This window comes from Phycodurus eques, chromosome 15, assembly GCF_024500275.1.
Source record: "Phycodurus eques isolate BA_2022a chromosome 15, UOR_Pequ_1.1, whole genome shotgun sequence".
Taxonomy (NCBI): Eukaryota; Metazoa; Chordata; class Actinopteri; order Syngnathiformes; family Syngnathidae; genus Phycodurus; species Phycodurus eques.
Genome location: NC_084539.1, coordinates 8541197 through 8562641, shown reverse-complemented (window position 1 = coordinate 8562641; position 21445 = coordinate 8541197). Strand labels below are relative to the sequence as shown.

The 21445-nt window shown below is 42.9% G+C and overlaps 1 protein-coding gene across 9 annotated transcripts in view; it reads right to left on the bottom strand.

Moving 5' to 3' along the window:
* Window positions 1–21418, bottom strand: part of prrc2b (proline-rich coiled-coil 2B) — a 47778-nt gene extending 26360 nt beyond the window's left edge. For 4 of the 9 annotated variants that reach the window (XM_061699232.1, XM_061699236.1, XM_061699239.1 and 1 more), the window contains exons 1-10: window positions 21264–21418; window positions 17594–17740; window positions 10453–10631; window positions 9562–9739; window positions 9374–9476; window positions 6949–7012; window positions 6708–6851; window positions 1763–2094; window positions 1564–1688; window positions 1327–1490 (exon numbers count right to left, since the gene is read on the bottom strand). In XM_061699232.1, the coding sequence (XP_061555216.1) occupies window positions 1327–1490; window positions 1564–1688; window positions 1763–2094; window positions 6708–6851; window positions 6949–7012; window positions 9374–9476; window positions 9562–9739; window positions 10453–10567 (1225 nt within the window). In that variant the 5' untranslated portion in view covers window positions 10568–10631; window positions 17594–17740; window positions 21264–21418. Of the gene's footprint in view, window positions 1–1326; window positions 1491–1563; window positions 1689–1762; window positions 2095–6707; window positions 6852–6948; window positions 7013–9373; window positions 9477–9561; window positions 9740–10452; window positions 10632–13857; window positions 13966–17593; window positions 17741–18136; window positions 18156–21263 lie in introns of those variants that run through there. The other 5 variants (XM_061699234.1, XM_061699235.1, XM_061699237.1 and 2 more) reach the window with 5 other exon arrangements.
* Between the last annotated feature and the right edge of the window lie 27 nt (window positions 21419–21445).

The following is a 21445-nucleotide window of genomic DNA, read 5'->3' as shown; positions in this document are numbered from 1 at the left end:
AAACGCCGCCGGCTTCTCTGGGCCCGAGCTCATCTAAGATGGACTGATGCTAAGTGTAAAAGTGTTCTGCGGTACGACGAGTCCACATTTCAAATTGTTTTTTTGGAAATTGTGGACATCGTGTCCTCTGGGCCAAAGAGGAAAAGAACATCCAGACTGTTATGGTCGCAAAGTTCAAAACCCAGCATCTGTGATGGTATGGGGCTGTGTTAGTGCCAATGGCATGGGTAACTTACACATCTGTGAAGGCACCATTAATGCTGAAAGGTACATACAGGTTTTGGAGAAACATATGCTGCCATCCAAGTAATGTATTTTTCATGGACGCCCCTGCTTATTTCAGCAAGACAATGCCAAACCACATTCTGCACGTGTTACAACAGTGTGGCTTCGTAGTAAAAGAGTGCGGGTACTAGACTGGCCTGCCTGCAGTCCAGACCTCTCTCCCATTGAAAATGTGTGGCGCATTATGAAGCGTAAAATAGGACAACAGAGACCCCAGACTGTTGAACAGCTGAAGCTGTACATCAAGCAAGAATGGGAAAGAATTCCACCTACAAAGCTTCAACAATGAGTGTCCTCAGTTCCCAAACCTTTATTGAATGTTAATAGAAAAGGTGATGTAACACAATGATAAAACATTACCCTGTCCCAGCTTTTCTGGAACGTGTTGTAGCCATAAAATTCTAAGTTAGTGATTTGCTAAAACCAAGTTTATCAGTTTTAACATTAAATATCTTGTCTTTGTAGTGCATTCAATTAAATAATATAGGTATAGGTTAATATATTAAATATAGGTTGAGCATGATTTGCAAATCATTGTATTCTGTTTTTATTCATGTTTAACACAACGTCCCAACTTCATTGGAATTGTGGTTGTATTATGGGAAATGTTGATGCACATGTAAACTGCTCAAATGACTTATTTTAAGACCTTTCAAGACCCCACGGGCCACATTTTGCCCATGGGCCATGAGTTTGACACATGCTTTACATAGTATTTAATAATGTTAACACGCTATGCTTTTATAAAATAAAATATTATAGAGTGATTTTCCTTATTAAAAACTAAAACATTTTGGGGGGAGAGGCCAGAACGGTTTAAAGGCATTTCCATTCATTTCAATGGGGAGAGATGACATGAGTTATGAGTGTGATCAAATTAAAAAGAAAAACTCATATCTCAAGTTACCACTGGATTCTATATCTGTTTTTCTGCTTTTATATTTGCTCAACAGAGAGATTTCTCAATTGAGACCAACAATAATGACCTGAGAGTTTGGGGAGGACATGAAGCAATTTAAGGGAGATTAATGCAGTACTAACCAGCCCATCCATCCTCACAGTCATTGTCCAGGTCATCCAGATCCTTCAGGTCCTCAGGGTTAATGATGGCAGGTCGTTGTGATCGGTCACCGGGCCGACGGATGGGCTGGGATGACAGTCGAGGCGGCGCGCGTACAAATCGGTTCTCTCTTCGAATGTCACCACTAGTGGGTATAAAAAGACACATTAACGACAGATTAATAGATGCACAAGTTGCCACACAGCAGACATACTTACTTGACAAGTTCAGGTTTAGAGTAAGTCTGTCTAAAAGTAGGTTTGCTGTCAAATCGGGCTGGTGCTGCTACAGTAGCGGTGATGTGGTCTGTACCTGAAGTTTCACGGGTCTCTTTGGAGCACATCTGTCGACACCAGGATGATGTGTGTTCAAAGCACAAACCATCACCTCTTGATAAGAAATATTGTTGGTACTTACAAAAGCCGGCAACATGTCATGGTAGACTGCATTGGAAGTGTGGTGGAGCTGATGCTGCAGGGCTGATGGGACCGCTGTTCTGCGGAGAGGCTGAGCGGGACGCAGGGAGGGCTCCTTCGTGTCCACACTCGGCGGCTGGGCAACTACCGCCGCTGTCACGACGACGCTAGATGAGGCAGTGCTGGTGACGGAAGAGGGGTGGGAGATGGGGGGAGGGGTGCCAGTCTCCCCTAGTGCAGTGAGCTTGCCCTCAGGGTCCGCTGCTGGCAGGCCGAGGGTCAGGGATGAGGGCTGGAGGTTCCTGCCGCCTCCCTCCCTCCAGCTGGTCACATCTTGACGTGGACAGAGATACAATTCAGAGAGCAATGAACAAACTAAATGCGTGGGTGTAGACTACCACAAAACATCTCACATGACACTTTCTAATGCATTCAGTACAGCGCCAGAAAAATGCCAGTTTTGGCTGGTCATGTAAAGGGTCTTTACTGACTGCCCAGATTGACGCGTCTTCGAAACTTCAACTGGCAGCCTATATGAATATACGGACTGTGTCACATCCTGTATCACTTTCTGTGAAGATTTCTGTGTACCAACAAAGACATTTTGCAGGTTCAATAACAACAAGCTGTGGTTCACTGCCAAACTTCAGCAACTTTTCCAGGTTAAAGAGAACGCTTATCGAAGTGGGAACAGAGCCCTGTACAATCACACTAGAAACCAGCTGACAAAATAACATCGCAAAGAGAAATTACACAGAAAAGCTGGGAAAACAGTTTACTGCTAATGACTAAGTCACTCTGGCGTGGATTATAATCGCTAACCAACTACAGCCGACCACCCCTCCAAGCAGACAACAATAAATGACTAGCTGACATCTTGAACACCTACTGCAGATTTGAAAAGGACACTTTCACACTCACCCAGCCACACCACCGACCACCATCACACCTCTGACTCCCCTTCTGCGTTGACCATGGTCTGAATGACTATAGGCCTGTCGCTTTGACATCTGTGGTCATGAAGTCCTTTGAACGTCTCGTGCTGGACCACCTCAAGAGTGTCACAGGTCCCCTGCTGGACCCCCTGCAGTTTGCCTACCAAGGGAACAGGTCTGCGGATGATGCAGTCAACATGGGACTGCACTTCATCCTAGAACACCTCGACAGTGCAGGGACCTACGCGAGGATCCTGTTCGTGTACTTCAGCTCAGCGTTCAACACCATCATCCCTGAACTCCTTTCAACCAAGCTTCTCCAGCTCAGCGTCTCACCTGCCATCTGCCAGTGGATTTACAGCTTTCTGACGGGCAGGACACAGCAGGTCAGGCTGGGGGAGGCCACCTCATCCACACGCAGCATCAGCACTGGGGCGCCCCAAGGTTGTGTCCTCTCTCCGCTGCTCTTCTCTCTCTACACGAACGACTGCACCTCAGCGAACCAGACTGTCAAACTCCTGAAGTTTGCAGATGACACCACTGTCATCGGCCTCATCGAGGACGGTGACGAGTCTGCATATCGACAGGAAGCGGAGCGGCCGGAGCTGCGGTGCAGCCGACACAACCTGGAGCTGAACGCGCTCAAGACTGTAGAGATGATCGTGGACTTCAGGAGGCATCCTTCGCCACAGGTGCCCCTCACGTTGTCCAGCTGCCTTGTGTCAACCGTCGAGACCTTCGGGTTCCTGGGAATTACAATCTCTCAGGACCTGAAGTGGGCAACCGACATCAACTCCGTCCTCAAAAAGGCCCAGCAGAGGATGTACTTCCTGCGGCTTCTGAGAAAGCACGGCCTGCCACCGGAGCTGCTGAGACAGTTCTACACAGCGGTCATCGAATCGGTCCTGTGTTCTTCCATCACAGTCTGGTTTGGTGCTGCTACAAAAAAGGACAAACTCCGACTGCAACGGACAATCAAAACTGCTGAAAGGATTGTCGGTACCCCCCTACCCACCATTGAGGACTTGCACGCTGCCAGAACAAAGACAAGGGCGTGCAAAATCCTCTCGGACCCTCCGCACCCCGGTCACCAGCTCTTCCAGCTCCTTCCCTCAGGTAGGCGCTACCGATCAATGCAAACTAGAACTAGTAGACATTCCAACAGCTTCTTCCCTCTTGCGATCAACTTCTTAAACACCTAACCTATAATTCCATTACAACAAGCTGGCAATTTTTTGACTTGAGTTCGTTGTCACATTTCTGTGGGGCCAATTATGTATTACTCGTGCACTCACTGTAGTTGTCTCGCCATGCTGCACTATTTGCATATACTGGCCACTCATGCCAGAGTAGCATCTGCTCCATTTGCACACTGATTGAGGAGTATCTGTAACATTTGCACAACCAACATTGTCCCAGACGATCCCACTACTCGTCACTTTAAACCGCATACACTCCTTGAAGTCTCAGCGCCCTATGCACAATGGTCATTGCACCGGACTATTGCAATGTTAGTCATTCGAACTGCTCTAAGTGCTAGAGGACTCTGCATCTTTTTGCACAATTGTTTTTTGTCAATGTCTTTATGTCTCGAAACTGTTCTGTAAATTGACTGTCTGTTGTACTAGAGCGGCTCCAACTACCGGAGAGAAATTCCTTGTGTGTTTTGGACATACTTGGCAAATAAAGATGATTCCGATTCTGATCCACGCAGGATGTGAGCCATAACAACAAAAGATCAACAAAGCGGCGGCCCCAGACTTTGTCCTCATCCTGCCTCCAAGTCTACGCGGGCCAGCTCACTCCAGTCTTCACAGTGATCTTCAATAGATACCTGGAACTGTGTGAAGTACCATCCTGTTTCAAATGCTCCACCATCATCCCAGTCCCCAAGATACCTGCAATCTCCGGTCTGAATGACTACAGGCCTGTCGCCCTGACATCTGTGGTCATCAAGTCCTTTGAACGCATCGTGCTGGACCACCTCGAGAGCATCACAGGTCCCCTGCTGCACCCCCTGCAGTTTGCCGAACAAGCAAACGGGTCTGTGGATGACGCAGTCAACATGGGACTGCACTTCATCCTAGGACACTGAATAAAAAACAAGAGCATGCAAAATCCTCTTGACCCTCCACACCCTGGTCACCACCTCTTCCAGCTCCTTCCCTCAAGTATGCACTATCGAACAATGCAAACTAAAACTAGCAGACATTCCAACAGCTTCTTCCCTCTCGCCATTAACTTTTTTTACCGTATTTTCACGACCATAAGGCGTACCGTATTATATAGTGCAGTCTCAGTTACGGGGGTCTATTTCTGTATTTAACACATACATAAGGCGCACCATATTATTGGGCGCAGGCATGGTAAAACATACGCTAGCTTAAAACATACGGTAGCCTGCATGCACGCAAAGGCAGCAGGAGCAAAACTGAGTTCGGTTGTACTTTATTGAAGTATTTAATGTACTCATGTTATTTTTTTAGCAATCCTCATCCACAAATCCATCAAAGTCCTCATCTTCTGTATCCGAAATGAACAGGTGGGCAAGTTCTCAATCAAACATGCTAGGTTTCCTCTCGTCATTGTCGGAGCCAGTCTCGTTGCCAGGGGGCTGTTCAGCAATGATGCCGGCTTTTGCGAAAGCTCGGACAACAGTCAAAGCAGATACCTTAGCCAGGTATCCACAATCCATTCACATATGGTGGCGTAACTCGCCCGGCGCTTCGTCTTCTTGACTTGACAAACCTCGTTTTCCTGCTTCCTCCACTTGAACCATGGATTCGTTGATCTTGAATTCTCTTGCGGCTGCTCAATTCCCATGTTCCTCCGCGTAACTGATAGCTTGCAGTTTAAACTGTGCTTCGTAAACGTTTCTCTTCGTAGGTGCCATTTACGGGGGTCCTTGGCCAACCCGATGTTTTGCACTATGCACATACCGGCGATATATACATACAGGGGACATGCCTTTAGTGTCCTCTTTCACGCGCACACTTTCCCCTTTAACGTCCGCATGCTGTCCTCAGTCACGTCCGCCTTTCCTCTATATAAGCAGCGCGTCGGCTGGAAATGCTCCCAGTCAGTCAAGCGGCGCGCTCATCAAAGTCACAACATCTCCAGCACCCCTGAATAGACCTTACCAGGGAGGCTGAGATGTTTGATCCCCCTGTAGTTGGAACACACCCTTCGGTCCCCCTACTTAAAACATTTTTGGGCCTGATTCGTCTGAAAATCCTAACCAATCCTCTGACATGGAGAAGTTTATGCACCAACACTTTTCAGTAAGTTACTTGTCTTGAGGAATTGTGTTTCAAATGAAGAACTGTATGTTGACCAGATTGTTAATTAATCATTTACCGGTCAATATTGTCTAAAATGTCATTTTTTATATATATATTAAAAAAAATAAAAAAAATTTAAAAAAGTGAACCTGTAAAACTGCTGTGTTAAATGCGATGCGGTCTAAAATTTGGGCGCACGTAACTTTTATGCTGGTGCACCCAAGAAAAAAAAAATAAGTTGGGCGCACGAGTTAAACCAGTGCAAAATTTTGTCTAGAGCCCTGTTTACAGGGAGTGAGAAATGGTCTGACACACAGGCCCCATGCCACCACTTGTTGTGGCTCTCGCCTCTAAAGTAGGAAAATTGCTGGGTTGACTTAGCCTCCCATTCCGTGTCTGTGAGGTTTATACAGAACATGGAGAAAAGGCAGGAAAAGGCAGCTTTTACAGGCAGTGTAAGAAAAAATAAAATAAATAAATAAAAAAAAGTCAACCCAGTGATAATAATTACTCAATTTGGAGATTGTACAATTTGTCGCCCATTTTGAGATATCAAATACTGTTATAAACATACAACATACCATGCAAAAAATAAAAATCAAACAATTTAAAGATAAATCAAGATGAACCACGGTGTGATACATTTTGATATTTGTAGACAAGACTCAACAAGACACGGAGATATAAATGTTCATTTGCTCCTGATGGTTTTTGCAAGGGTGAGACATACTCTGCGGGCGGAGGCTTGGTCCGGGCCCATACGACGGATCGTAGCCGCTTCTTTCCTTGCCAGCTTTGTCCTGTTCTCCAGCGGCCTTCAGCGTGGGAAATTCCTCGTGAGAGAAGGGCTGAAGTCGGTTTAAGGCCCTTGAACCTGTAGGGTTGCCACACCCACACCCACATCCACACCCACACAAAAAGGCTCTCCGTATACAAGAGTATATTTCCAGGGAAAGTGTGAGCTGACTCACCATCTTGCTCGACTGCCTTTCCATTTAGCTGGGCCCATTGCTTTGGTCCACCTGTGTTTGTGTTCTACGGAATGGATTAAAAAACAGTTACCTCGAGCAGGAATATTTGAGACGTATGACGACCACTTTTGTCGTTTTCCCACTGCAAAAGTTATAGTTGGGGTCCTTGGATAATGACGGAGTTCGCCTCTTACGGTGGCAATGTAACCCCAATTTGTATGCAAGTCGGAACGTACGTAGACCATCACTAACCCACAGTTACGTAGCAGTTAAGTTATATAGGCCCCTCCAAAAGTATTGGAACAGCAAGGTCAATACCTTTGTTTTTGTTGTATACTGAAGATATTTGGGTTTCAGATCAAAAGATGAATATGAGCCAACGTTTCAGAATTACAGCTTTTATTTCATGGTATTTACACCCAGATGTTTTAAACAATTCAGGATAGAGCACCTTTTGTTTGAACTCACCTACTTTTTAAGTGAGGAAAGGTATTGGAACATGTGACTGATGGGTGTTTCTAGTTGCTCAGGTGTTGCCTTTTAGATTGATTGCTTAAACATTAGATAGTGCTTGTTTTTGGGTTTCGCCTGTGAAAACTGCATTTGCTGTTAACCAAACATGAAGACCAGAGAGCTGTCAATGGGAGAAAAGCAAACCATTTTGTAGATGAGATAAGAGGGAAAACCGATCAGAGCTATTGCACAAACATTGGGCATAACTAATACAACAATTTGGAATGTCCTGAAAAAGAAAGAAACTACTGGTGTACTGAGCAGACACACGTCGAACAGGTCGGCCAAGGGTATCAACAGAATGATGAAAGAAACGTGAGAGCTGTGAAGAAACATCCAAAGGCAACAGTCAGTGACATCACTGCCAACCTCCACAGGGAAGGGGTGAAGGTATCACAATGTACTGTTCGAAGAAGACTTTGAGAAGAAAAATACAGGCCATACCACAAGATGAAAGCCACTCATTAGCAAAACGAATCGGAAGGCCAGATTAGATTTTGCAAAGTACAGAGATGATGGACTGATGAGACCAAGATGAACCTCTATCAAAGTAATGGAAAGGCCAAAGTATGGAGAAAGAAAGGATTTGCTCATGATCCAAAACACACATGCTCATCTGTGAAGTATAGTGGCGGTACTGTCATGGCTTGGGCTTCCAAGGCTGCTTCTGGAATCAGGAGTTACATCATCAATAAAGACTACTGAGCCTGCTCAGTAGTCTTTATTGATGATGTAACTCCTGATAGTAGCAGCAGAATGAATTTTTAAATCTACTAAACCATTTTGTCTGGCAATTTACAGAAAAATCATCCAAACTAATCGGGAGAAGCTACATCATGCAACAAGACAATGCCCCAAAACACACCGTCGACTCGAGTTGAGCATCGTTTGAATTTGAGCCCGATGATACCTGGGATAGGCTCCAGCACGCCCGCGACCCTAGTGAGGAGAAGCGGCTCGGAAAATGGATGGATGGATGATTCCAGTTGCAATTCCGGTTCCCTATTTCGTTTCCGGTTCGAAACGATTCTCGATTCCGATTCTTTTAGGGTAGGGTGCTGGATCAAAAACGTTTGCATGGTTTAAATAAAGGGTGTCCAAATTATGAACATTCATTTTCTTAGCAGCCTGCAGCATAGACTACAATGAACATTTGACTCGAGGTTCTTTATAACCAGTATCAATATCAAACCTATGAACTAAAAGGCAATGTGTGTGGAACTAACCCAATTGACTTACTATTCATTAATTAATGTTTCAGCTAAAAGTTAAATATAGGATTGTTAAAATAGTTATTCGGGACCGTTTCATCAGGTCATATGGTTTATATGTGAAAGTACTTGACTTCCTCTTTTAAGCTTGTAGCCTTTTATTTCGAAGGGTACGCACCGGAACTCAGCATTAAATGTTATTCACTTTAAGCAAATTTAATAATGTTTGTTCCAATACCTTTGCTCACTTGGGGTGGCTACAAACAAAAGGTGCTCTGTCCTGAGTTGTTTAACACATCTAGATGTAAATACCATGAAATAAAAGCTGGAAATCTGAACTGTCGTCTCATATTCATCTTTTGATCTGAAACCCAAATGTCTTCCGTATAGAACAAGAAGAAAGGAATTGACCTTGCCATTCCAACACTTCTGGAGGGGACTGTAAATACCATAATTGTGTATGAAAAACATCTAGGATATACATACAAAGTAATCAAAGGAAAAACAATTATGGCTTAAACAACGCGCAACTTTTTTTAATTGTACCTAAATATTTAAAAAAAACAGTTCAAGATTAAATGCAAACGTATTGAACTTAAAAGATGAATACAACTGAGTTGTACTTGGGCAGTGATTCTTTTGCGCACCTTTGGAGGGAGTGTAGCAAACTTTGACAATCACTGTGTTGGGTTAACACGCACCTCCTGGTTGGCTACTGGCGGTGGCTTCTGAAGATTGGAGACAGACTTCTGTGAAGCCAGCTGCAGCTGCGACTCCGGCAGCTGAGGTATTGATGCAACAGAACTACAAAGACAAGAAAACGAACAAGCAACGTCAGACGACTCGGAGAGGAGACACCCGGGGTCATTTGGAACGATCCCCCTCGTACCTCTTTTGATCGGGTTGTTCCGGCTTGTTTGCCCATCCTGTACCGTCTTTCGGGACAATAATCACGTTGGGATCGTTTCCTTTGTTTTCAGACTTCAAGCTCGGTAGGTGAGCAGGTGGGGGCATGCGCCGGGCTGCGGCCACTTTGCCAAGACTCTGCAAGCCATGTCGTGGAACTGCTGGCAGGAGGAATGTGTCAATGCAGTTAAGGTACAAGAGCAAGACACATAGCTAAAGGCTGTTCACACTTAAAATCTTTGTGTTTGGATACAAATTAAAAACAGGTATCCATTGTTTTTTGGATTTAACAAAGTGATACTGGCTGTCAGGAAGCAGGTATCTCCAAATGTAGTTTTTTCTTTTTTAAATTTTGTTTTAGAAAAATTTAAAATGGTGATGAATGCTTGTTAGACAGCAAAATAAGCTTTTTAAAGTGACCTTTTGCTTTAGATTTTATGTATTACATATCTTTTTTTTGTTTGTTTCAATTAAACTGTCTACCTGTTGCTTTAGACAGATATACATTTAAGCTCTGAAAAACAACAGGTTTCCATTTCAGATATAAAAAAAATTGCAGATGCCTATTATAATACCAAATTTCAACTTTTTAAAAATCATAATTATTCTTAAGTCCTGGATAAAATTAAAAATTTTAAGGGGGAGCCATGCTTTTTGGATGTCAATATTTTTTTAACTGGGCAACTTTTGCTCCTTTTGCCTTTTTTCTTTAGCCTTTTTATTTTCTGCCAAAATTTGGAAATAGCTGTTTTTTACTTCTGAGTTTTCATTGGTGTTAAAAATGTTGGTGTGAATGCCAAGGTGACCCAAATGATGCTCACAAGTGTGAATACAGCCTAAAATGTGAGTTATCAATACCTATCACAAAAGGTACCTGAGTTTTTATGAGCTTCTATTGATTTTCCCTTGTACTTGTCAAACAGGCTGAGTGAGGAGTACTTGCTTTTCCCATCCTTGGACTTGGTTATTTGCCCCAAACGATCGGACATTGCGATGTAATGTCATCGAGTATGGAAATTTGTCTTTGCGCCTCTTCCCAGTGCTTTTCTTATTCTACACAAAAGAACAAGAGTGGAAATATTTTTTAAAAAACAAAAAAAAACACCAGGAACATTTTTGCCAGAATGACAAATTACTAAATCAACATTTCATTAGATTTAGTAAGCCCATACAAATTCAGAGATATGGTTGATGAAATACATTTGAAAAATGTTTAATTGCATTTACAAAGAAGACTTAATGGTGGGGAAAAAAGGGCCTCTGATTTGCTCAGGTTTTCTCCATGGGAAATATTAATACACCATCACAAAATAATTTAAACATTCTCAACTGTCATACAAGTGTAAAAAGATGTTAACAAGTGATGAAAATGCGCATGCTTAAGATGGACAAAAGTATTAGCAAAAGTATTAGGACACTGCTGGCATCGTGCACATTCATTTAAGGACAACGTATTAATACCGAAACGTACATTTTACAGGAAAGAAAATCCATGATTGTTTTAGCAATAAAAGTACTCAAGTGGGGGGGGGGGGGACAACCCAAATGTAGTTTGCTATATTGTGACAAAACAATAGGCTGAGGTGCACATTAGTATACCAGGTATCGGCCTAAGATTATTTCAAGTGATCATGTAGCTAGGGTAGGGAATCGAGAATAGAGAACTGATTGGAACTATCTTTCCGGTTCTCCCGGGAACCGTTCAAATTTAAAAATGTTGTTTCCCAGTTTCGATGCCTAGTCCTCCAGCCGCGAAGAAGAAGTGGAAAAAAAGCAACGAATAAGCGCCGCAAACCAACGAAGAAGAACGCGCACTATTACGTGCTTGTGCCCATCGGCTGCGAACAAAAGTATGTCTTAACTTTGTTAAAATAAATGACCAGTCGCCTCAGTGCAACACTTGGAATAAGATTTTCCCCAATGTGCAGCGTCTGACGCGCTCTGAGCCTCAGCCTACACCGCGCGGAGCTTCAGTCAAGTCAACTCTCAGTCAGTTGGGTGAGTGAAACAATAAAATAAGTCTATGCCAACATTGAGACAGCTAACAAGGTAAACGGTTGCTTGCACTTTTGCACTGATGGGTTTCAGCTTTTATTTTAGTCTTCAAACCGACATAAGCACCGATGACCCAAAAAAAAAAAAAAAAAAAAAGCTTAACATTGGGCCAAAACTCGCAACTTTACATCTCTCTGAATTGGGACAGAATTCACATCAACATTGTCTCACAGTATCACAGACACTAACCTTGTGCCTCATTGGTGGATAAGGACACACATACTGATAACCGGGACAGATGTGAGCATTTGCCCTCCTTTCGAGAAAGTCAGCAAAGGCCTGATGTCTTCGAAAGATTGTCCCGAGCAATTCTAGTGGGGTGTAATTTTTACAATTCTTCTCTGATTGCTCCTTGAGGCTAATTGTTTCAGAAAAGGGGTCAATTGACTGGATATCGTGAGGCTAGGAATCGGTTGCCTGGGGCGTGATGGTTTTCATCTCGTAAAACAAGCGCAAGAGGTCTCGCGCAGTGCTCCGCACGTAACGTCATGTTTACAACAAAACACAGCAGTGGTGGATACTAGCAACGCTACTAGTTTAACTCATTCCCTGCCAATACCATCCAAAAACGTCATTCAGAATCAAGCTATTCCCTGCCAATGCTGTCTAAAGACATTAATGGCGCTTTTTAACAGGGATGGGCGGGGGAGGGTCTTGTGCAGTTGGTGTGATTGGGAAGCCTATGGATAACTGCAATGAAGAATGGCCCAAAACACGTCAAAGTATTCTCTAGAAATCGTATGTATTTTTTTAAACATACAGCTTATGCATCCAGCAGACGTTCGACTCCCATTCCAGTAAGCAGTGCAAACAAAAAAGTAATTGAAAGCCCCCCCCGTCAGCAATTTCAACAATGTATTTTTAGAGTAATAGTTATATTTCTAAACTGCACTGGTTGTGCTTCGAGCAGAAGTAGGGACTGGTTTCAAGGACAATGACAACCACACAAGATCCCATTCACCGCGGGCTTGGGGTTCCCTGTTCAGGAAACGGCTGGCAGTGAATGAGGTTACATTTTTCCGTAGAGTCACTATTTCAACATCAAATAGCTTCTCAGTAGTGAAGCTACTTTCGTGATCACAGCGATCGCAAAGTAGTGTTCCCCCAGGAGTTGTAAATATTAAATGCAATGTCACGTTACATACCTTATTTCAAGTCAGCCGTCGACACCAGGGCCGGCGGCGAAATGTGCACCACAGATTGTAAACATGCAGACAATATGGTAAAGGTAGGTACATCTCAGCAATTTCTTTGGGCTGTAACTCAGCAAACTAATGCTGCTTCTCGAGTCCTCGCAGTCCACTTACAACGGCTGAAATAAGTATTTTTCTCATTAAATATATTTTCAAAGGTGCTATTGACCTGAAAATTTCACCAGATGTTGGGAACAACCCCATACATAGAGAAAGTAGAACAAATAAACTCGGAAATTAAGGTGTGTGTAATAATGTGAAATGACACAGGAAAAAAGTACTGAACTCACCAACTGGTATTTATTTAATACTTTCTACAAAAGCCTTTTTTTTTTGGCAATGGCAGGTTCTCCTGTATGTAGAAACTAGTCCCATGCATTGCTCTGGTGTGATTTTGGCCCAATCAACAGAAGGAGTCTTCAAATCTTCAAGGTTCTGTGGGCTTCTTTTGTGGACCTTGAGTTTCAGTTCTTTCCATAGATTATCAATTGGATGCAAATCAGGTGATTGGCTGGGCCATTCTAGCAGCTTTATTTTTTTTTCTTTGAAACAAATTGAGTTTCCCTGGTAGTATGTTGTGGATCATTATCCTGCTGAAATGTCCACCCTCGTTGCATTTTCATCATTCTTGTAGATGGCAGAAAATATTTGTCACAAATGTCTCTGTACATTTGCTCATTAATCCTCCATTCAACAATGTGAAGTTTACCAAGATGATTTTCTGAAAAGCAGCCCCCACACCATCACGTTCCCACCGCCAAACTTCATTGGTATCGTGTTTATAGGGTGATGTGCAGTGCAAATTCTTCTCCAAATGTGGTGTGCATTCATTATGGTATCCAAACAGTTCAATTTTGCTCTCCTCAGACCAGACTATATTTTCCCAGTATTGAAATGGCTTGTCCAAATGTTGTTCAGCATACTTTAAAGAGCTTTGACATGCTTTTTTCCCCTAGCAATGCGTGATGAGCGTGCATACAGGCCATGGCTGCGGAGTGCATTACTCACTGTTTTCCTTGTGACAACAGTACCTGCTAATTCCTGGTCTTTTTGAAGCTCTCCACAGGTGGTCCTTGGCTCTTGGACAACTCTTCTGATTATTCTTGGCACACTCCTATCAGAAATCTTGCGAGGAGCACCTGATCGAGGCAAATTTATGGTGGTATGATTGATTAATACTTACGTATTATCGCTCCAACCGTGCTCACCGGAACATTCAGAAGCTGAGATGTGCGCCTGTAACCAATGCCATCGTTATGTTTTGCAACAATTACGTCACAATGGTCTTGCGACAGCTCTCTGCTCGTACCAATCATGTGTCTTGATTCACACCTTGAGACCTTTTTGTCAGCCATCAATTAGGACTGAACCAGATATTAATTTGCACTGACAAGGGGCTGGATTGCTGTTTGATTATTGATAGATTTTAGGTGTTGTTTTGGATTTCCCTGCCTTTTTGCACCTAACTTTATTCATGTGTTCAATACTTTTTCCCTGTGTCATTTCACATTTTTACACACAACTTAATTTATGATCTTATTTTTTCGACTTTCTTCGTATATATGGACTACTTGGGTTGTTCCTAGTGATGTTACGAGATGTGCAGAGTCTTCGAGGCGTGTCGCGTAATGGAGGGGGCGTTTCCGCAAAGCGCATATCGAGGCTTGCTTCATTTAGGGGCGGACCCAGAAGTGACGACGTCCGAAGCCGCGCTGCCCGGCTCTACCACGTGACCGATACGGGAAGCGCTTCAGGGTTTGCTGCGAGGTTTGATAGCAATCTAAACCCCTCATGCAGGCCCCATTCAAAACGTGTGTGTGTGGTTTCTTTTTTTATATAGAGGTGCGGTCAGCTAATTTTGGATAAAGACTGTGTTCGTTTGTGTAGCCTAATAATGATATGTTTGGAGAGTGTTGACAGCAGTTTGGACAGTAGCGATTCAGGCCGCTAACCCAGCACACTGGTCTGATAGCCCAGCAGTTTGTGCACTCACTGTCAACCTGGGGTACAGTGGTCGTCTGAGTTTGAACCCGAAGCGGGACCGCACCACATAAGGAAATATAATTGAGGTTTATCAATTTCATTTGTTTATCAAAAACTGCATTTTCCACCGTTTCTTATTTTATTCATGGGGAACGTATTTATTGTGTTCACAGAAAGTAAGGTAAAATTACCCCAATTTAAAAAGCTTGCTCTTGAATGAATCACTTAACATAAAAATGATGATAAACTGTTATTTCTAAAGAAGCACTTTCAAAACCCTCTGGCCTCTTAAGCCCATGCCATTTTCCCAAAGTGACATTGTTTATATTTCTATTATTTTAATTATTTTACTTGTTACTAATATTTTGTGTTTGTCCTTTTAAGTTATAACTAAAGTTGAGCTTTGGTAGATGAATAAATACAATGTTTTGAAATAAATGAATAATTGTGTTTATTAATCATGATTTCACTATCAATCAAAATAATCTTGATTTATTCCATAATGGCCCAGCCCTCGTGTAGCATCCCCTCCCACTCGGCAACATAAAACCATGATCGGAGCACCCCTAATTATACATAGTATGCACGGCAATAAGACAAGATAAGCATTGTTGGAATGTCAGTGGAAAGTAAATATTTTAATAATTTTGAAATTGTTTCATTCTTTTCAGCATTATTATTAATTTGTGCAATTGCAATGCCTTGATTTTAGTGAGGTTAGTACAGCGTCATTGCCATGAATGCAATTGTACAAACATTTTCTTAAAGGTGCTTAAATAATACAGTATAAAGACGCTAAATACAAAATGATCACTAAAACAATGTGTTAATACATGAATATACGGGACAGTACAGGTTCTGACCGGGCCACCACAATTTAGCTCCTGGTACTTAGCTCCACCAATCAAAAAGGCTTAACGTCGGACCCTGCCATACGCAACACGGCGGGCAGTACTGAGGTCTACTGGACGAGATGCTGCGTAATACATAAGCAAGAAGAAGAGGCAGAGGCGGTCCCCAACTGAGCTCCAATGACAGTCATTGTTCCCACAGAGCAGAGAGAATATACCGTATGTCTGTGAGTATTGTTGAATGCTCTGTTTATGTGTTGCTGCTTTGTGTATGTTAAAGTAGCAGTTATTTGAAGGTTTATAATAACCAAAATATCGATGCTAATTTTCGTTATCTCGTCTATGACATTTCCTATTTTGTCAGCATTTAGCTAGCGGACTTTCATTAGACAAAATTATATATGGTTTGGTTTAAGATTGGTGTTTAATTATCCATCCATCCTGTACAGCGGTTAGCCTCATCAGGATTACGGGTGAGTTTGAGCCTATCCGAGCTGACTTTAAGCGAGATGTGAGGTACACCTTGAACTGGTTGGCACATACACACATTCACACTTTAGGATGATTTTAAATCTTCAATGAACCTTGTGGGAGGAAGCAGAGACAGTACCCGAAGAAAACCCACACAAGCACGGGGAGAACATTCAAACTCTACACAGGAAGGCTGTGTTTTGTTATATGTATCAGTTTGCAGTGACAAATATAAACACCAAGTACACTTTGCCACTTATTTGGAGAACGGTGCCAGCAAGAGTGAGAACAGATGCTGAGCAGTACTTTAAAAAGTGTGCTTTCGCGTGTTTAATAAGGCAAAATGCATTTCAAACGGAATGGGAAATACTATTGAAAAAATTTTTTTATACCGATATGATGTGGAATTTTGCCTCTCATGGGTGTTGTCTGGATCATAAACTGAGATTCACTGTATTTCAAGTTACAAACATTTGGGCGTGACAATTAATTCACTATAATCCGCTTATTACAGAAAAAAAGACCTCAAATTTGAGCGTTTATTAACTCCTTTTAAACGTCTTCGCATGTGATAGCATTATGACGTCAGACTGACACTAACGTGATGACAGCTTACTCCAGTCATATATTGACGTTTAGGGCTTCATTTCTAACCTAAATCCGGTCAGATAGCGTGAACAATTAAAAGAGCAGCTTGTTAAATAAAATGGAGGCCCTTGTGTTTAAAAACCAGCTGAATTAGAAGGCCGCAGAACAAGGTTGTTTGCCAAACAGACTCGCCAGCGCAAAGGAAACGAAGCGTGACCCCAAGCCAACGCACAAAAAAATACAAACAAAAACTTTTTGGCAGGATAATTGCGCGCCGATATCTGATTCAAAACACAGCCAAATGTTCACTTGCGATGTTTGTGGTGACAAAACAGGCGCCATCTGAGGCCGAGGAGCTATGAAGCTAACAGCCGATGCTAACCTGGCGGCTAATAGAAAATGGCTATGTAAACATGCAAGCGCTCGAAAGGTTACAAGTCACACATTTGGACTGTCACCATTAAAAGCAGAAGGCACGATAAAATGGTCTAATTAAGTCAACGAACTGCAGTTATTTACGGGGATTGTTGGGAGGACATCAACAGTGGGGGAAACGACTATCCCCTTGGATTTATAGTTTCGAATACAAGCCGTAAAAACACAGGCCGGGGACATTCAGCACTGTGTTCAGTTGACGACAAAAACACGACTACATTCCCGGGGAGCTGTGCGTTTGGAGTCCCGGAGCGAGTCGTTCCCAAGTGGGGAACATTTCTCGAGTGGAGTCGACTGGCACACAAGCAAACCTTAAGGACAAGACGATTAAAAATGGCTGCTGCCCAAAAAGAACAAAGCGACAATAAAACTGAAGCGGAGGGGAAGACGGGGCGGCGAAGCGTCGCTCGGATGCCGACGACGACGACCCACAACTTACTGTTTGGTCGTCGGTGTGAGCCTTGTGTCCAGCGGCAGGGGTTTAATGTCCGCCAAGTATCGTCTACTGGAAGGATGGATGGGGATTGTGAAGCCCGAGGTTTCCTAGGATTCACTCGTTGGAGACGTTGCTGGGATCGTACCCGGCCTGCGAATGAAGGAAGGAAGGAGCCAGCCAGTTAGCCAGTGGGGAGGGAGGATGCGCAGACAGGCTACGCTATGTGCGTCTGACGTCAGCAGGGGACGTCATGCGCCAGGCGTTACGTCGATCCGAAAAAAACAGACTGGACGAAAAAAAAGAAGAAAAAGAGGAAAAACGCACGGATCGAAAAATTAACAAAATAGAAAAAAATTAAAAATAAACGAGACGAAACCAAAGGAAATCACACTGGACATTTCCTAATGATTATTATTACAATTACAATTTAGTATAAATAAATTCATTTACGGTGACCGACTGGTTAGAGCGTCTGCGTCACACTTCTTGGGAACGGGGTTCAATCCCCGGCCCGGCCTGTGTGGAGTTTGCATGTTCTCCCCGTACCTGCGTGTGTTTTCTCCGGGCACTCCGGTTTCCTCCCACATCCCAAAAACATGCATGGTAGGTTTATTGACGACTCTAAATTGCCCGTAGGTTTGAATGTGAGTGCAAATGGTTGTTTGTTTGTATGTGCCCTGCGATTGGCTGGCAACCAGTTCAGGGTGTACCCCGCCTCCTGCCCGATGATAGCTGGGATAGGCTCCAGCACGCCCGCGACCCTAGTGAGGAGAAGCGGCTCAGAAAATGGATGGATGGATGGATGGAAATAAAAATAATATGAAGAGAATTGAACAGCAAGAACGAATGTCACAGGGCCAGTTGGCAGCCTCGGAATGAAATGAGGTCAGTAACGATTGGCGGACGGACGCGTGTGTACAGATAATTTCCACTAGAGGGAGACGTTGTTCATCTATTCTCCACTCGTGCTTGTTTTGCGTCACTACTACTCGGTGGGAAACCTTTTTCCTAGCTTCACATTTGATGAAGTACTACATTTATAAAATTATATGAGGCAACGTGAAATAAAAATGGCTGAATGGCGCGCCTTCAAAAGTCTCTAGAATTATTACTTTATTCTTGTAATATATTTACTTTGTTCACTTTATTCTAGTAAAAAAAGACTTCATTTTCAGTTATTAAAAATCAACGTTACGTTTGTAAAATTGACATTTTACTTCATAATTATTATTCATTTTTATCCTCAAATATTCCCCCTCCCCATGAATTTCAGTTTATTTTCATTTTAAAAATGTTTCCCGATAATACTGTATGGACGTCTTCAGATGATTCATGCATTTGATTTGAATGACCGTATTCTATGTCTGCTATTTATTCTTTTAGATTATATATATATATTTTTTTTTTTTCCCCAGGGGCCCCCAAATGTCTCATAAAAACTGATTAATAAAGTTTTCTTTGATTTAAAGCAATTATTTAGTTTTAGTCTAAAGTCATGCATTTAAAAAGACATCAAAATACTTTATCTGGGGTGATCTTTTCGAGTGCCCTCCCCCTGCCTTCTTATGCAGTGGACTATTCCATCTTCTTACTTCACATGTGCAGACTTGATTCAGGGAGAAGGTTTCAAAACAAATATGTTGGTACGTTGTGAGGAAAATGAAGCGGCCTTGCAGTATCCGCAGAGAAGAGGAGAAGGCGAAATGGAAAACAACAGTTTTTATCAAAAGTACCAAAGGTTTCGACCTTTGCCATGGTGACACCGAATGTGCAGAACCGACAACAGCAAGAGCCAGACGCTCTCGCCGGCAGCAGTAGTAGCACTGCTGTCAGTGTCAGCCGAGGAAGATGCAGTAGAGTTGAAGTGGCAGAGTGATACGTATTAGAAGGGTCAAAATAGTAAAACTATAATAAATATTTATCAATGTTCAGATCAATTACAGTAAAAGAGTTGATAGTATAAACAATAAGATACAAATATAAGGCAACAATTAATAATATATATTTTAAGGAGTTTACCTACGGAAATGGGAGAATTTTCTCAAATGAGTTGATGACAAACACTGAAATCCCTGTAAAGTGGCAATAACTGTCTTCTAAATTTGACACACCTCAGTGAAGAGTGTTGTTAAAGATCCTGCTAAATTTGAATTATTAAAAATGGTCAATGGACTGCACTTACATTGTGATTTATCTAAACCACCGGTGTCAAACATCCGGCCCGCCACATCAATTTATGTGGCCCGCGACAGCAAATCAAGTGCGTCGACTTCATGTTTCTTGCTAAAATAACAACATTGCAAATCGTCTTCCCTTTTACTTAACGTTAATTGCAAACATTTTTGCTACCAGTCCCCATTTCAAAGTAAACTGAATTAACAACTTTTTACTGGCTTCTGCTTTCAAATATAGTTTATTCATAGATTTTTTGTTGTTGTCTCTATGTAATAACATGAGGCAAAGGTACATTTACTGTATATGTGTTCGCGCTCATGACGGCCCTCCGAGGGAAACCATAACTACGATGTGGCCCGCAGCAAAAATGAGTTTGACACCCCTGATCTAAACCATCACAGTGCCCAAAGCACTTTACAAAGCCTCATATTCACCCATTCACACACCAACGACCAGCTGCTGCCGTGCAAGGCGCTGCCAGGGCCACTGAGAGCCAATTAGGGTTCAGTGTCTTACCCAAGGACACTTCGACACACAGACAGTGGGAGACGGGATTTGAACCTGCGACCCTTCGGTCACCGGACGACTCACTCTACCAACTGAACCGCGGCCACCCAGAAAATCAGTAAATGGACTTTATAGCCTTCGATGGGTGCATCATATCCCACAGTTCGTCCTAGGTCTTTTCCATGGTGCAACAACGAGGCACTCCACCATCGCGAAGCCCATGTCCACACGTTGGCTGTCACGTAGGACTTTTTAAAACATCCACCTCTCCTCGTTCTTCTGACTTTCCCTCATGAAGTGGATGCACTCAAGGCAGACAACAAGGCACTCTAAAGCAGTTACACCATCCTGAACCACATGTTCTTTCAAGTTCAATTTAAAAAAAGAAAAAAAAAAAAGAAAAAAAAAATCACTCTTTCGCCTTCTCTGCGTGGTGTCCACAGTCGTGGCATTTTCAAGGTGTATGCATAGCTAGCTAGCTAAGTGCAGATCGCAATTGCTGATGCGAACTAAGGCGCTCAAGGTCATATATAGTAGGGGAGGAGCGACTCATGCTGGGGTTTAAGTGCTTCCCTTGGCCCTATTTTAGACACAGCCCAAAATTCTGAAGAATAAATGTTTAACGCTACATCTCCACATTTCAGTACTGCATAGTTCTCAGTCTTTACACGTTTTCAGCAATTCTCTTCAAACACGTATAATGTATTTAGAATCTCTGAATTCACTTTACAAGGTCTTTATTCTTCCGAATCTTTGCAGTACATGGATGTGGAGAGCCCCATGACGGGGCTTGCCTTGGGCCCCCAAATCACGAAATTCGCTCTGCGCATTCAAGATGGAATGCGCTGCGAGCTCTTCACATGCTCGACACCCAAATGGAGCGTAGAGACACAACAGTATGAGAGTGTACTGTCTGCCAGGACCCAAAACACACAAAGATATTTAGGACACATGCTCTACACGAGACCTTGATTTGGGGAAAAAACAGCACCTGTGTTACTCACCACTCACAGATGAGTGGTGAGTTTCTGTTCTGTTGTTACATCATCGTCGTTTCCGTTCCATGGTGTCTGAATGTCGCCACACAGGAAACAGCCTCTCTCGTTGCTGCATCGCAAACCTCGATGAAGACACATTTCGCAGACTTCCATCTCTGTTTATTAGTCAGGCAGG